The 17,088-nt window shown below is 40.2% G+C and overlaps 1 protein-coding gene across 1 annotated transcript; it reads right to left on the reverse strand.

Annotated features, from left to right (window-relative positions):
- Nucleotides 1-3,393: 3,393 nt before the first annotated feature.
- On the reverse strand, nucleotides 3,394-7,955 carry LOC124153311. The gene is made up of 10 exons (XM_046526407.1): nucleotides 7,889-7,955; nucleotides 7,234-7,361; nucleotides 6,953-7,147; nucleotides 5,199-5,344; nucleotides 5,051-5,114; nucleotides 4,749-4,959; nucleotides 4,473-4,654; nucleotides 4,218-4,335; nucleotides 3,995-4,128; nucleotides 3,394-3,919 (listed from the first exon to the last, which is right to left on the reverse strand). Exons 1-10 carry the CDS (start codon nucleotides 7,953-7,955, stop codon nucleotides 3,572-3,574), a joined length of 1,593 nt encoding a protein of 530 aa, XP_046382363.1. The 3' UTR covers nucleotides 3,394-3,571.
- Nucleotides 7,956-17,088: the final 9,133 nt, after the last annotated feature.

A 17,088-nucleotide genomic window follows, 5' to 3' on the forward strand; every position in this document is an offset into this window, starting at 1 on the left:
GCGATGGGTGAAGCCCTGGTACTAATTTCACGCATGGCAGCAAAACCTGTTGGGGCCATTAATTGCGAAAGCCCTTCCCTTTCATCCCTTCCCTTATTACATTGCAACTATGGATGCTGAAATTGGCAGGAACATTTGCTACTTTCCGTTTGTCCCAGAATTGAATTCGTAAATTTTGATAATCGCATTGAGTAAAAAGCAATGACCCTCCAATTGCATGTCAATTTATTCAGAGGATCTCGAATTTGAAGTAGTAAGCTTTTATCAATTACACGTATTCCGATAAGACGCACTGGTATACTTTGTTTCTTATTGTGATGGAATTCCTCTTCGTAACCCAGGTAATTTGAGTAATTTTGCCGGCCTCGATGGCGGCGGGGTGCGGTCTTCGCCTGCCACACTGAAGGTCGCGGGTTCGAGGCCCGCCTGGAGAGGTTACTCCTAACTAGGGCGTGGTTGTTTGCACTGAAAAAACACTTTGGATATGAGAATCGTAGGTTTGGGTGTCACACCCAAAGCTGAGGCGAAGGAAAGGACTTGTCCATACATTTGGTTGTGTCACCCAAAGGGAATGGGTGATGAGGAGTTGGATGTTCCAACTACTCCTTTGGTTGCTACATCCAAAGAAGATGGACGAGTACTTTGGGTGTGAGAACCAAAGTGTTGGATGGCTCATCCGAACAACCATTGGATACCAAATGAAAACTTTAGATGAATAGCCCAAATGAATGTGCCCCCACCCCTTTTACAACCCTACTAACCCATAATATTGTTCTTTTTCAACCCCTTTTGAAATGGGGAATTAGGACAGTGCAATTGGAAAAATGAGAAAACTGAGTTCCGAGGTCATGATATTCATTTATTGTCATTATCATATGATTCAACACGAAACATTGAAAATTAACACAATTATCAAATTTTATACAATAGCATGAAAATATAAAAAACAATCATAATATAATACAAAATATAATTAGGAAATACAATACATGTATAAAAATTAGGAACTTTCCTTACAGAGTATGTCTCAGAGACACATAGGAAATTTCTTTTAAGGCTGAATATATGACAAGGGTTGGAGAGACCAATTGCTGTATGGCAATACATTCATAATTACTAGTGCATTTGACTTCATAAGCATGAAGGTCTTGCTCAAACGCAACAGTATAAAACATTTTACAAACTAGTATTACACAGTTATTTGCATCCCGTAACAAAGAATCAACAACACCAAAGGTAGGATAAATTTCACTTGCACCTTCTATTCGCATGGCAACACAGGATCCTTTCCTGTAAGTGTGACCATTTACTGTCACCCAAGTTAATTTGCAACTACTTTCCAAAAATGATTTAGGGCAACTAGACTGAAATGAGCAAAACCCTGGTAAGTTTGATAAGTGTTGAACCTTTACACACTTTCCAAACTTATTATTAGGGGTAAAGCCTTTACCCAATAGGAATCGATATGCAAGAGTGTGCAACTCCTTATGCACGAGTGTCTCAGCAATATCTATACGGCTAGTTGTTGCTACTGCTTCTGTTTTCTTATGCCTATGTTTGGATTCAAATCTAAATGTGGACAGGTGTGTGACTGGCCCACTTTCTTCTAAAACTCTTGGGTAGTGAACCCAAATATGAAGTTTATGAGGCACTGTTTCAGCATGAAAAACTTCCAAAAACATTTCATACATTTCACTAACATACCCTTTCAACAGAGGTACATGACCAGTAGTGAGACGAGGAGCCAGAACAATCTCAAGAACTTTGCGCATGCAGAGATAAAATTTCCACACGTCATTATCCATGGGAACAGTATCCCCCACCAGCATGGCAAACATGAGGATAAAAGATTGCATTTCACTTGCTGACATCCTAAGCTGTTTATCTTTAGCCTCATCATGAGAAATGGGAGGTGGCCTATTGCTTATTGCATTGGCATGACAATCAAAACCTTCCAATCTATCATTCAATATGGAAAGGAAGCTGTTTTTAGTGGATGCAAAGTTACATGCAAAATAATTTACAATCAGCCCCATAAATTTTTTAAATGCACCTTCAGGACCATCATGAAGATAATCTACAGCAAAGTTGGAGCATGTTTCAAAATAATTAACCCTATCCCACACTGACTGCTCTTTAACACCTGTATTTTTTTGATCAAGTTTTACAACATCCCTGTCATGACTTGACTGAGTTCTCAAATTCCTCTCACAGGTTTCCCACTGCCTAGCAAATTTACTTGTCTTGCAAAATCTGCAACAGTAGTGAGCATTAAAGCCTTCCTGAAAGCCCAAGATTTGATTTAAACCCAAGTTATCACCAAGAATGAGGCCAAGAGCAAAGAAGATTATTTTTGGACCAGAGTCAGTGATTATCTCGACACCTTCAGATTGGAGGAAATTTAGCTCTTTCACTATTTCGGAAAATGTTGAGTGATTGGTAAATTCTACTCTGTCACTAGAGGAAAACAGAGCTGCCAAAAAAATATTTTCAAGCTGGGACTGAACTTCAGGAGGAAAACATGGGATACTGTAATACACCCCACCCAGTTTATTTACACATGCATGAGAACCTAATGGGTTGTTCACCTCAAAATCATCAAAATAAAGAAAAAGTGGAAAGACAATTTTATCCTGAAAGTTTTTAACCTTTGACTTCCATAAGTTTCCTTGCACAAAGTTCTCATGCCAACCTACAGCAGTAGACAGTTTGGTGACATATGATGTTACAGAGGAAAATACTCCTGGTAAACTAAATATTTTTTTAAGGACAACCCGCATTGGAATAAATTTTGCTGTTACATTTGACATAACCCTTTTCAGCATACCATGTTTACGTTTCCTTTTAACTCTGGATCCCAATGAATACGTATGGCCAGAAATGAAATGGCCTCGAGCTTTCAAAACCTTCAGATACCTATGCTCAGTGGAAAGGTTTGAAAAGGGTTGCACTATAAAGTCTAGTTGTTTCTCCACCTTGAAACATGCATCTTCATTCTCACAAGAGGTGATAACACTTTTAATTTCTGGTTTTAACAAATCTAACATAGACTCTAATAAATCAGTGGTAGTTTTCATTATGTCAACAACATGACTACGAGGTAACTTATGGTTAGCATACAACTTGGCTGCAAACTCTAAAACCATGTCTTCAAAAATGTGCGGAATGTTAAGAGGGGCCTCCGGGGGAGGGTACAGGTTTTGCTGAGGTTCATTGTCCTTATTAAATGATTCAACTCGAAATGTTTCAGTCGTAGAAGTTGGTTCTGGTATATTGTCAGATATTTGTGAGCAACTGTGCTGTTTTAACAAATGAACCCTGAATGCTTTCCAACCAGAATAAGTAGCAATACAGCCATCACCCTCTGCACAATAAACTCATAATCTTCATTAGGCTGTAAATTATGGACGGATTTGAAATGAATATGGAGAGCAACTATGGAAGGCAGAGTCAAACCACAAGTGAAACAGGTAGGCATTGTGCTTCCAACCCACACAAGCAAAACAAACACACAAAAGTCAAAAAATGCACACAAAAGTTTAAAGCTAAAAAAGTTCACACAAGAAAAACCTTACACTCTCAACACAGAAATTAGGCGTTTCACCTCCGGTATTTTTGAGATAGCTTGGGATTGAGGATCCTTTACCTCTTCCATCCCAAACAACGCCTTCTCAACTATTACCCACAGACGGGCACTTTGGAGTGGGTATCTACAATAAAGAGAGTGATACGCGTAGAAGGTAGCAGCAAACAAATCTCTTGTGGTGGGCAGCGTTATGGGTGTTTTGTCAATCACAAAATAATGTGTGTGTATATTTGCCAAAGATTCCCCAATTATCATGGGAAAGGGCTGCACCGTTAACCCTCGTGCTCTATATCGCTCCTCCAGCCCATCACAATGTTTTATCAAGTCGTCAGTCTGAAAAAGAAAAACATGACTTAATTTCTTCCTGGTAACTTAATTTTTGACATTCAATATAGGTCCAAAAATTACCTTAGCGTAGCAAAGAAAGCCATCCAAAATATCCTTCCGTGAAGGCTTCCACGCTTTTCCCTTAGGGACTTTCAACGGAACTGTTGTCACCAACCGCGCAAATAAATGCAGAAGTTCTGCATCGGAGCACCGAGCTGCAATACATAGTTCATTTTAATCACAAATAATCAGGCAAAACATTGTATAAGGAAACTAGTGTAGGAAGCTCTTGTTGTTAGCCTACCTGGGATTGAAATATTTTCAATGCTAAGCTGCTCCTTCACCTTCTCAGCAAATGGCTCCCAGTGGCTAGCAATCCTACCATATGCCTGAGGGAACAACTGTCTAAAATCACTCTGGAGCTGGAAAATAAAAATTATGGCATTGATATTATGACATTGAGGCAGATGCAGGAGCTAGCATATTTTTGAAAGATAATGAAAATTGAAAGCATTTTCAAGTTATTTTTTATGAGGTAAAGATCATGGATGGTACCAACCAATTTGTACCCTTCTGGCTGTTTCAGCACCGGATATGTGTTGACATATTCATACGTGGCCTCATACACAGCGTCAGACCTTAATTTGGCCTGCCGGTGCCTCACTGTTTCCTGCCAGTATCTGTTGATTGTTTCCCAATCGTTCAATTCAGTCTGCAGGAACTGTAATCTTTCTTCAACATCTAAAACGTGACAAAGCACATATTACTGAGAATGAATTAACTACCAAGAAATTTCAATCTCTTAATGTGGTACAAAAATTGTTATCATAAATACCTTCATTGCTAAGGGCGCATGGAAGGAGTCTGGCCAAATCCTCGCTACCATCACAGGCTATATCTTCCCCAGGCCTCTTGACCCCTCGTCTTGACTCCCTTAACCCAAACTTTCGCAACTCCTTGCAAATATTTGTGTACTGGTCGTACAGTTTCCCAGATGGTAGAGATGTTCTACCATCACTTGTATGAGATGGGTTATACCACAGCTCCTGGAAAATACAAGCAATGCCATGGTACATGATATATGAAATTCATGATGGTAATTTGAAGTTGAAGTAAATGAGAAATGAGTGAACTTACGGGATCTTCATTGAATTCTTGCCCCACACAGTCGGCCAAGAACCGAAAGCGATGAGGGGTTATGCTACAAAACAAAGAAATGTGTTAAAACATCATTTTTTGAATAAAAAATAAAGATTAAATAAAATAGCATTCACATTTAACTTACTCCTTGTTAGTGTCTAGCCCTAGCTCGTGCAAAACAATGGCTTTGGCCAATTTATATTTCAGAGCCTGCTCCAGCTGCTTTTTATTTTCGTATGAGGCCAGAACAATTAGTCCATCAATGGACTTTTCAGCAAGATTTCTTATATACTGAAACAGAATAAAAATACTTAATCAAATCAAAGATACTTTGAGGTCACCTTGAGGTACAGGGTGGAAAACATGTTACTTCCTCCAATTTGTTCGAAACCGAAAGCCACCAACAAGATGACTCAGAAATAGTACCCATGTTATGCACATAATCAGTTATATTTAATAACAACAAGATACCTAAGTGACTGGCTAGCATTGCTTGTTGTGCCTCTTCATAATACAGTAGTATAAAACTATGGGCACATAAAAAATGCTGTTTCCATAATTGTTGAAAGAATGGTGACAAAGACTTTTACAATATTATGGCCTGTTGCAATGTATGTGGTGGACTAGTACTCAAAAATGATAATAGTAAATTGATTCAGAAAAAGGTTATGGATATAAAAGAAAAAGAATTGACTACCTACGCTGAACATTATCATACATATAATTGCCTATGTTTCAATATTACTATTCCACCTCACTATTAGCTAATTCGCAATTGGGAAATTGAATAAATTAGAGTGATTAAAATTTGGGCATGATCCTTTGACTCCTCCAATGTGCAACTGAGTTGGATAATGTTTTCATTCATAAGTTGACTTGTAGTGCATAAAAAAAAAAACAGAAATAATTTCCTAAAACCAAGGATAATGGAAGAATCCTAGCATTGTCTTCACATATTCTATATCTATGTGGATAACTTCCCCAACAAAAAATAATATCTTTAGATAAAAATAATTTGCACTAATTTCGATTGACTGCTTACATTTAAAAAGGCAATGGGATCCCATACTAAGTTTCGATTGTAATAATATGTATTTACCCTTATCTACAAGAAGAGTGGCTGCCAAGTACATTGGTCTTGATATTAAAAACACTACCTATTTGAACTTAGCTCAAATTCAGTTGATACCCAAAAATTTCAAGATAAGCTTCAATGTAACTCACAAATGATATGACATCTTGCTTAACAAGTACAAAAATAAAATTTTGGCTAATGTACATAACGTTATATACAGCACAAGTTTTTCTATTAATAAAAATTGACTATGTTTCTTTTTTATTTTTACCATTCTACCCACATTCTACCCACCCACAATATGATTTTTGAAATTAAAAATAGCTTTACATGTGACCTAAGATGGAAAGAACTTTATTCGAAATGTATTTAACTTTATTTAATCCCCCTAGTTTTAAATGAAAATCTTTAACCTTGTGTACCAGCATATAAAATAACATTAACGGAATGAGAGGGCATGTTCATAATTGGTGCTTCTAAATACGCCACTAAAATTCTGGTATATCATCCAACTTTTAATCAACAACAAAAAATCCAACTTTTATTCTTCTATTCTTCAATCCAACTCGGATGCAAATTGAGGCATGCTAGGGACTAAACCCAATTTCAATCACACAAGTATCGAAAATAATTAAAGACGGCTAAAATATGACTGCATCGCTATTCTGAATTTGACTACATCACTGTCTGATTGTTCATACCAAATTACATGGAAAACCATGACGAGTGAAGCCTGGTCTATTTAACACAGAGTTATCATTACTTTTGTACTAAAATGTTGAAATAAGCCTAAATGATATGGCATCGAATCATATCACACTTACCGTGCTTTTTGCCTGGTTATGTGTTTGCTCAATTGCGCGATCAAAGTCAATAGAGCTGGTTATGAATTCCGGAGCTGATACAATCGTTGTTTCGGCATACTGATTGATCCCCACCAGATCAACAACCACGGAAGTATTCAGTGGATACGGAGTCGATTCAGATGATGCTGACTTGCTGGAGGTCTCACTGTTTCCCTACAACATAAATAAAATAATCTGAAAACTGTATTCCACTGATCTTTCATACACTTACCAAACTTGGTCCTTAAAGGAGATCATACATCAACAACGTCGCTGCTCAATGCTTCAATGTACTTAATACGGTGGCCTGCCTTAGGAATGAGCTCTGCCAGCACCGAGGGAGCCACAGATGGCAGAGTGGAAAGCTGATCCGAACTTATATCACTATCTGCACAAGACGGAAAAAGAAACGAGTATTGAGCGATAGCATGGAAACATGACGAATAAATTCTTCAGCCATGCACCTTAGAGGTGGCTTGCAGGATATTGCGCAGATATGCATACACGATTTATGTAGTTTCGACATTAAGACTCCCGTTAAGGAAAACTGCGGGAGAGTGCTTACGTTATTGCAGTTTCTATTCTAAGGCAGCAGCATGTTTAATTCTGCAACACTAGAACCCATAATTAAATAACTTGGCTGCGAATGGCAATAGACTCCTAACGTGAGATATCTTATCCTCAATAACAGAAAGAAAGTTAAATGTTAAAAAGCACAGCAGCTCTGACGACAAAATATAATCCGAATTTGAATTTTGTTTGTAATAAGCTCAGAGATTACATAGGGAATCTGAAAAAGAACTCATAATCAAAGGCTGATGGCGTGGGTAGGAGAAATAATTCAAAATGGCGGTGAGAATTAACACAAAATGGCCGTAAGAATTGATACAAAATCGCAATTTCAAAGCAACTTACCAGCGAACACCTGGATATAGGCTCCAAGCCCAGCCTTCAATAGAAATTTCTTCGTCCCCTCGTCCATTTTCACGGGAAGCAGGAACAGTGAAGACGTGGCACCAGAATCAGAAGAGCACCCTTTTCGCGCACAAGTCCGAACGTGTTGATGGCTCCAACGGCTGAACAGAGAATGGCGGATGCTATAGTGCTTCCTGAGAGCGCCACCAGTGAGCGCAACTATAGATTTAGATTTCGCAACTATCCCAGCAGAGTGCACCAACTACAACTTTGGTTCTCCCACCCAAACTACCTTGACTATCCGTGTTTGGTGTGACGCTCCTTGCCTTTGGTTCTCACATCCAAATAATTAGTTCTGACGTCTTATTATTCTTGATGGCGCATCCAAACCTCCACGCCCAAAGACGTTTAGGGTGTACCACCCAAACCTGTTTTCTCAGTGTGTGATTGTCCTATTTTAATTGTTGAAAACCCTCCGATTTTAAGGAAAAACAGTGCTGTTTTCGGGGCGATGGAAGCAAATGAATCTATAAATAAATGCATGTGGAATCACAAAGTTACTGCATCTTCTTTTATTTCGTCAGAGGGGCAAAAATTTTAGTCTTCGACACACTGTGACGGGTCACGTGCATCCGCTGAATAGGTTTTTTTTAAGGCCTTCGATTAATTTTCCGAATACCGTGCTTATATTAGCTATGTATTTTTTTCCTATTGTTCTCTTTTAAATGGAAGGTGATAAAATGATATTTTGTAACTTTTAATCAACGTACAACCGTGAAATAAAATGTGATTACTAAGCGTGGAGAACACAGCTATCGCTACTCGAATAAAATCATTTTAATCCTTTCAATGCATTATGTTTCATGAAATATGAATTATTTATGTTTACTAAGCATGTTTTATCATTTTTAAGCTTTCAAAATAAGTGTATTGTTCCTCTAAATAGTGCTAAAATTATGAAAATCCGACGACGAGATACACTCGTCGTCGCGCGATTTGGCGTCGAAAGTTCATGACGAGCTAGTCTCGCCATTACGGCGCAAGGGGTTAATTAGCTGGGCGACAGGGGAGGTCGCCGCTGTCGCAGACTTGTGCGGGCGATGAGTCGTCCTGCCAAGGGGACGCGTCGGACGAGGGGTCGTTCCAGGCGGAGTGATCATCGTGAGAGGTCGTCTAGCAACTTGGCCGGAAGTATTTGCCTCTCCAAATCGGTGGTATGTAAGTTAGTTGTTCCGTTATTTTCGTTTCTTTTCCTCTCTTTGCACTTCCTGAAGTCATACTGGCTTCACCTCCTTCCTTCACAGCCCTTCTCAATAAATTCCTTCACTACTATATTCCGACTCTCGGTGATGAAAGGGTGACACTTACAACGAATGAATTATCGACACTAGCAACAAGTGTTCTAAGGGAATCCCTCCCCTTTTCTCATTTCCGTGTGTCTCATGTCCGTGCAAGTGGAAGGATTCCTCCCTCACCCCTCCTTTGCACTGGCGCACAATTCTCCTTTTTTATGATTTTTCTCTGCTTCCGTCTACCCGCGGCTGTGGGTAGCCTTCGAAGGCGATACCATCTCAACACACTGTAATGTAACGCTGGCCTCGCCATTTTTTCTCTTACCACCTAATGGTTTAAAATAACAATGAGAGATCCACCATAAAGTGAAATTAGAGAATAAACAATAGACCTAAGGAGTGGAGGCGTTGGCAACAAAGGGAATTGTAGATCAAACTGTCGGAGTGCAAAGAGAGAGCACGCGAGTTTTTTTTTGGTAGAGGGAAGTTCCATTGTGTGGTATCGTGCGAGACATGGCCCACGTAGAAAAGGAGAATTGATAAAGGAGCTGGAATTAAGGAGGGGAACGGGAGATTTTACAACAGGACGGGACCAAGCTGAGGGCTCGCCAAGGACGAACACCACGCAGGCTTATAGGATTTTCCAGACCACAGAGGGACAAACCAACCTGTGTCGTCGAACAACTGTGTTGTTACTATAAACTTTTATTTTCATATACGATGCGAAAAGCCATGAGGCAAGAGGTTTTAATTGGCAAAGAATTAAGTTTTTGACTGGTATCCTTTTGTATCAAGTAATGGGATTTTGTGGAAAGTTTAAGTGGTGAAGTGTGGCAAATAATTAGACGATATAGTTGAAAGAAGGAATAATCATTCATATACCAAATTGCTGTCTAAATTAGTATATACAGTTGGTCATGACCTAAGGGTATATGAATTATTTTGAATATTTTAATTGTCTGTAAATTGGAATATTTCATTTTGTCAAGTAAATTGCAATCTTTTCCGACGAGCAAGCTGGGGCGAAGGAATAAAAATATAAGTTAAGAAAAGATATCGCAATCGTAGTTTCTTCTCAGGTAAAATAATCAATAGTTTTTCGTGTTAATGTTTATCCACGACGTGGGGCATGATAATACGAAGTAGAAAAACACAACATAAAAACTCTTGTTACAGTACGTTAGAAGATAGTTGCCCTCTAATCAGAGAATTCCCCTCACTCACCTCCGACCCACCACCCATACTTCTCGCGCCCACCCCCTTTCCTAACCCTCTTCCACCCCCTCCTCCTCTCAGACTCCCTTTAATTCTCGAACGAGCCTCGAGATAATCCATTGCATTTCATGATTATTGTAAGAATTTTCATTTCATCTCACGAAGCCTTGGGGTGTTTTAGGATGGGGTCAATTTTCTTTGATATTCTTTTCTTTCATCCCTCAATTTAATAATTCGTAAAAATGGCGAGCCGAGTCTCAAGAACAACCCACTTAAGTGCCTCACTCATAGGGGGTGAGGGCGGGGTGAGTTTCTCCCTCTATGTGCGACTTTATTTTACGTTTTTCGTGAATTACGCAAGCGTTTACGCTAATTCATAGATGGGATCGAAAATAAAATTGAAACATGATTCCTTATTTGTTTAACTGTGCGCCATTTCGTCGGTTAATGTCGAGTTTGTTGGTGATCTCGTTCCTGAGGCGTGATAATATAGTATTGTTCCAATAAAGGTCCGTCGCCATCTTGTGTTTGAATACAAGGAGCTCGTAATGAGGAGCGCGTGTTTGCTATTGAGGCCTATTTTTCGACGGGATATTTGTAATCGCTTCAATTTAGTCCCTTTAGGGTGCTCGCATAGTGAAGAGGTAAGAGGTGGAGGTGGAGATAGAGGTAGAGGTGGAGATGGAGGTGGAGGTAGAGGTAGTATCGCATAGTAAAGAGGTTTGCGCACGCAGCTTTCCTACAGCCTCGAACACAAGCCAGTCTTCCACTGTGTGGCATCCAGTGTACAAGTTATTTGGTTAGTAGTAACATTTTTTAAATGTTTAGCGATAGCAGTGATGACAGCGACGAAATGTCATCAGCATGTAAGTGGTGGCTGATTGGTACTTCTAGTAATCGCGAATTCAGTGCTCATCCAATTAATCAAGTGCGACAAGATCTGGGAGAATATCACCATCTGTTTTCCCAAATAAAAGAATACCCTGACAAATTCCAGGAGTACATGAGGATGTCACCTGAAACGTTTTCATACATTTGCGCCAATGTGTCACCAAAGCTGGATAATTGCAGAAAATACTGTAACCTCCATATTAACCCTATCTGCTCTGAAGAACAGATTGTGGTAACAATAAGGTAAGATTAGTAATTAATCATTCAGTATAAAAGTATATTATATATAATAATCAAGTCATGAATTTATTGTTGATTTCAAACAGTTAAATACTTGTTCGGTGCTAAGTAATACAATTTTTAGTTCAAGGTGAAGAAATAACTATTTAATAGTTTACACTAAGGATAGTCGGAAAGTAATAAATGAAATTACATTATACAATTAAGGATAACCTTGTTATTTGAAAATACTTTGTTACATGTTAGTAAATTTCTGGACATTGTGTTGTTCCTCAATATCTGGTGATGTTAGCGGAGTCGGTGTATGAGAGGAAGTGTGGGCAAATGAACTGGTTTCAGTGTGAGGGTAGTACTCATACCGGTGACTCATGGCAGGGTTTGAGGGACGGTTCTTGTACGATGGTTCCTGTTCCGGTGAATAAGCCATGTCGAATAATAATTCTTGAACTTTCATCCTGAACATCATTTTTTTTCTTGGGTCCAACGTTTTTACATGTGGTAGTAGAGAGTTAAAAAAACCCACATCTTCGTCATTCTTGTTAACTTCATCCACTTTGTTCAATTTTAATTTTAGTTTTTCTTTCTCGATGTTTACTAATTCCTGGCCAATTTTTGCCTGATTTGTTAATCGTTTTTTGTACCCTGTTCTGGTGTACTCCTCCGTGGTTCTCTTTGATGTAAGTGTAGGTGTAGGCGACGAATTGTTGCTTCCACTTTGATTAGGTGTGCTCGGAATGTCAATTTGTGTAAGTTCACGATCCCCTTCTTCGTTATCCATCACGGAAAGGCTATCCACCTGCTCCTCAACGAAATCGTCGTTCAGTTGCCCTTCATCAAAGTTAGTGTCGTTGGACAAATCAGTCAGGTTCCCTGTTGATTTCCTCGGAACGAATTGGTCCCGGAGTAAAAGCATAGAATCAAAAAATTTCCACGATGATGTTGAGTCTGGAGCTGCATATCCAGATCTAGGAGTTTTGCTATATTGCTTCCGGAATTCATCTCGCAGATTTTTCCAGATTAGCTTCACATCTTTATCTGAAATACAAAATAAAAAGCATGGCAAATTGAAGAATTGAATATAGGTGACAACTTGTACACATAAGAAAAACCTGTAAGCTATTCTTCCATAAGGAATACACAGTAACAGAAATTATTAATTAATTTTTAATAAATAAATAAATCTTCTGCTGCCTCATCGTAAGCCGACATAGGGTTTATCATGAAGAAAAGTTTATTAAATTATATTTCTATCTAGTAATGTCTTAAGTTTTATTACCGCATCTTCAATGATTTCGGAGATCTTGAGGTGTTCCGCGACACAATTGACACCCTGTGAAAGTATACACATATTACCAAAACATATCAATAGTTTATTGATTAGTCTATCGACAATAGGATATTTATAATAACGGGTTTATTACGTTTTGATTGTGTTGATGTAAATATACTGTATTGAGTTGTTCTATTGCAGGTACTTGGCAACTGGAAGCAGTTATATGACTCTTGGGTTTTCATTCCGGATGGGGGATAATACAGTGGGAAAAATTGTGAGGAATGTATGCAAACTACTATGGGGCACCTTTCAACCAAAGCATATGCCCATTCCGACAATTTCAGATTTTGAAACTGTGGCTAGGAGGTTTGAAGAAGTTTGGAAATTTCCAAACTGCATTGGTGCCATCGATGGGAAACACTGCAAAATAAAATGTCCAGCGCTTTCTGGGTCCATGTACTTCAATTACAAAAAAACATTTTCGATCGTTCTGCAAGGAGTGGCAGATGACCACTACAAATTTCTATTTGTTGATGTAGGTGGTTATGGCAAGCAAAGTGATGGGGGCACTTTCAAGGCATCGGATTTGGGCAAGTTGTTGGAACGGAAGGAACTAAACGTTCCAGGTGAAAAATGTTTGCCCCGAAGTGATGTTAAGGTGCCCCATGTTTTTATTGCGGATGAGGCGTATCCTTTGCGGGAATATTTGATGAAGCCGTTCTCACAAAAAACAGTAGGTGAAGCTGAGGATGTGTACAACACCCGGCTGTCTAGTGCGAGAAAGACAATTGAATGTGCTGAATTCTGCTGGTTTTTCCGGGTATTCTTCCGCGTTTATCCATTTGTAGGACGATATTTCGCCAACGTTCCAGTTGGCTTCCTCAGGTCCACTGAAGTGTTGATGCAGAAATTTGTTCATCTTATATACACCCCGTTTGCCGCCTTTTTTCTCGAGGTGTGCCCTGATTGGTCAGGATCTTTGAAGACCCTTTTCCACGCGCTGGCGAGATTGTAGCCGTCTTCACGGTTGAAGTTCTTTGTCGTTTTGGCGATTTCAATTGCCTCCCTGATTATTCTCGGGTAGTAGCGGCCTTCTTTGTTCAGAAGAGAGGCGTTGTCAAAATCAATATTGTGTGTCGGTCCACTCCATTGGTGTTCCGCCACCGCTGACTGGGTGAAATGTCTATTTTTTACTGCCCTTCTGTGCTCTTGGACTCGGCATTTCAGTGCTCGTGATGTCTGGCCGATGTAGGACTCACCGCAGCTGCATTTAATTTGATATACTCCTCCACAGATGTCATTAGTGTGGTGGTCTTTCGTGTTGACGAGGATATTCGACATCTTGGTGACGCATTTGAATCTGGTCATGATGTTGTGTTTCTGGAGAGCTCTCGCGATCTTTTCCGTGGTACCGGCGACGTAAGGTAGGATAGCGTGTGCCCTCGCCTTTTCTGTAGTAGGGCTCTCTTCATTGGTCCTTTTTGGGGCCATCCGCGACTGCTTACGTTCCATTTTGTGGAAAATCTTCAAGATGTTTTCTCGCCGGAAGCCGTTCATCTGGAAAGTTGAACGGCTTCCGGAACGGAACTTTCCAGATGAACGGCTTCCGGCGAGAAAACATCTTGAAGATTTTCCACAAAATGGAACGTAAGCAGTCGCGGATGGCCCCAAAAAGGACCAATGAAGAGAGCCCTACTACAGAAAAGGCGAGGGCACACGCTATCCTACCTTACGTCGCCGGTACCACGGAAAAGATCGCGAGAGCTCTCCAGAAACACAACATCATGACCAGATTCAAATGCGTCACCAAGATGTCGAATATCCTCGTCAACACGAAAGACCACCACACTAATGACATCTGTGGAGGAGTATATCAAATTAAATGCAGCTGCGGTGAGTCCTACACATGCCAGACATCACGAGCACTGAAATGCCGAGTCCAAGAGCACAGAAGGGCAGTAAAAAATAGACATTTCACCCAGTCAGCGGTGGCGGAACACCAATGGAGTGGACCGACACACAATATTGATTTTGACAACGCCTCTCTTCTGAACAAAGAAGGCCGCTACTACCCGAGAATAATCAGGGAGGCAATTGAAATCGCCAAAACGACAAAGAACTTCAACCGTGAAGACGGCTACAATCTCGCCAGCGCGTGGAAAAGGGTCTTCAAAGATCCTGACCAATCAGGGCACACCTCGAGAAAAAAGGCGGCAAACGGGGTGTATATAAGATGAACAAATTTCTGCATCAACACTTCAGTGGACCTGAGGAAGCCAACTGGAACGTTGGCGAAATATCGTCCTAGAAATGGATAAACGCGGAAGAATACCCGGAAAAACCAGCAGAATTCATCATAATCTCCGCGGAAGCCTACTTGGAAATTGAATGTGCGTTTGGCATTTTATATGCTAAATGGCGGATTTTAAGTGGGTGTATTGAAACATCCCCGGAGAGTGCAGACCAACAAATAAAGGCTGCGTGCATTCTTCACAATATCATAATTGATAAAGATGGCTGGGGTCCAAGTGTGTCCAACATCCCGCCTGTCCCTGCCGAAGCCAATCTACAACCTTTGGGGGGATCCAGAAATTCCGCTTCAAACCGTGCGAAAGAAGTCAGAAATTGCTTTAAGGCATACTTTGTGAATAATGTATAAAAACTGAAGGAGATTGAAAGTAAAAATTGTTTTTTAACAAAAATAATTATCTTGGACTCTAACTTTTTGTATTGATTTGTTTATATTAACCTATTCCAATAATTCTTTTTGTACATTTGTTACAGTACATTCAAGTGTTTGCATGAAAATGAAGTGCCACTGTCTAAATATTTATTATGTTATAGACTCAGGCCTTTTCCTTATACGGTACTTTAAAATAGATAATATAAGGATTATAAAATAGTTACATTACCATATATATTATAGTTTAAAATACCCTCGTCCCAGGAAATTTGCTAATATATTAGGTCTCCAGCTTCGACTGTTGAAAAGTTTAAAGGGCTTATTTTTTAAGACAAATCTCATGTTGTATTGTCTTATTTGTTTATTTTTTGCTTACAAATGACCCCGTACAGTTTCGGACAGCCAGAGCTGGACACCCTGTATAATTTAGTCTAGACATACCTGTACAGTTCAATGCGGCTGCTACAGCCTTCCATTCTTTGTCCAACACGTGACGGTTGTGGTGGTGTTTGTTTCTTTTGTCCCACAGAGCTGGAAGACTTTGCACTGCGATAATTATTTCCTCCTTCATTTCACTACTACTGTCGTTCACAGTTATTAAGAAAAACTAACCAACACTATAAAAGGTTTTTAAAATACAGAACCGTAGGCATACGTCGTCGCGTACTGTGTCGGAGTAGCGCCCAGTGGAATAGGGTAGCGGTTGGGGAGGGGTAGAGTGGTAGGGGGGGCATGGAACGCACCAATCACGGAGAAGCCTCCCGATGAACCTCGCGGTACACCGCTCGAAAAGACAAAGTCGTTTGTCTTTGAAAGCGGTCCCGCGCTACCTCCTGGTGAACCGCGAGGTACACCTCTACCTCGACCTGCTCACTATGCGCGCGCCCATAACACACAATGTATTTGTGTTACCTCGAGGTACCGCGACCTCTACCTCTACCTCTACCTCTACCCCTTAGGGTGCTCGCATAGTGAAGAGGTAAGAGGTGGAGGTGGGAAAACAGATGGTGATATTCTCCCAGATCTTGTCGCACTTGATTAATTGGATGAGCACTGAATTCGCGATTACTAGAAGTACCAATCAGCCACCACTTACATGCTGACGACATTTCGTCGCTGTCATCACTGCTATCGCTAAACATTTAAAAAATGTTACTACTAACCAAATAACTTGTACACTGGATGCCACACAGTGGAAGACTGGCTTGTGTTCGAGGCTGTAGGAAAGCTGCGTGCGCAAACCTCTTTACTATGCGATACTACCTCTACCTCCACCTCCATCTCCACCTCTACCTCTATCTCCACCTCCACCTCTTACCTCTTCACTATGCGAGCACCCTTAGTCAGACCCTGTCCCGGACCGAAAATCACTGGATGCAAGGGTCAATACGCTCAGAAAACTGCGAGTGCGACAAGACGAAAAACTGGTGTCAATCGCCTGAGAACATTATGATGGTGAGTACTTCAATTTTGTAATCACCGTGTTCGGCATGCTAGTATGCGTCTGCCCTTAAACTTACTGATCGCTCTTTGAGGATAAATATGAAATGAACTGGTTTCCGACCTTTCAGGATTCAGAATGGGTTTAAAACGAGAAAAAATACGA

The sequence above is a fragment of the Ischnura elegans genome, chromosome 2 (genome assembly GCF_921293095.1).
Source record: "Ischnura elegans chromosome 2, ioIscEleg1.1, whole genome shotgun sequence".
Classification (NCBI taxonomy): Eukaryota; Metazoa; Arthropoda; class Insecta; order Odonata; family Coenagrionidae; genus Ischnura; species Ischnura elegans.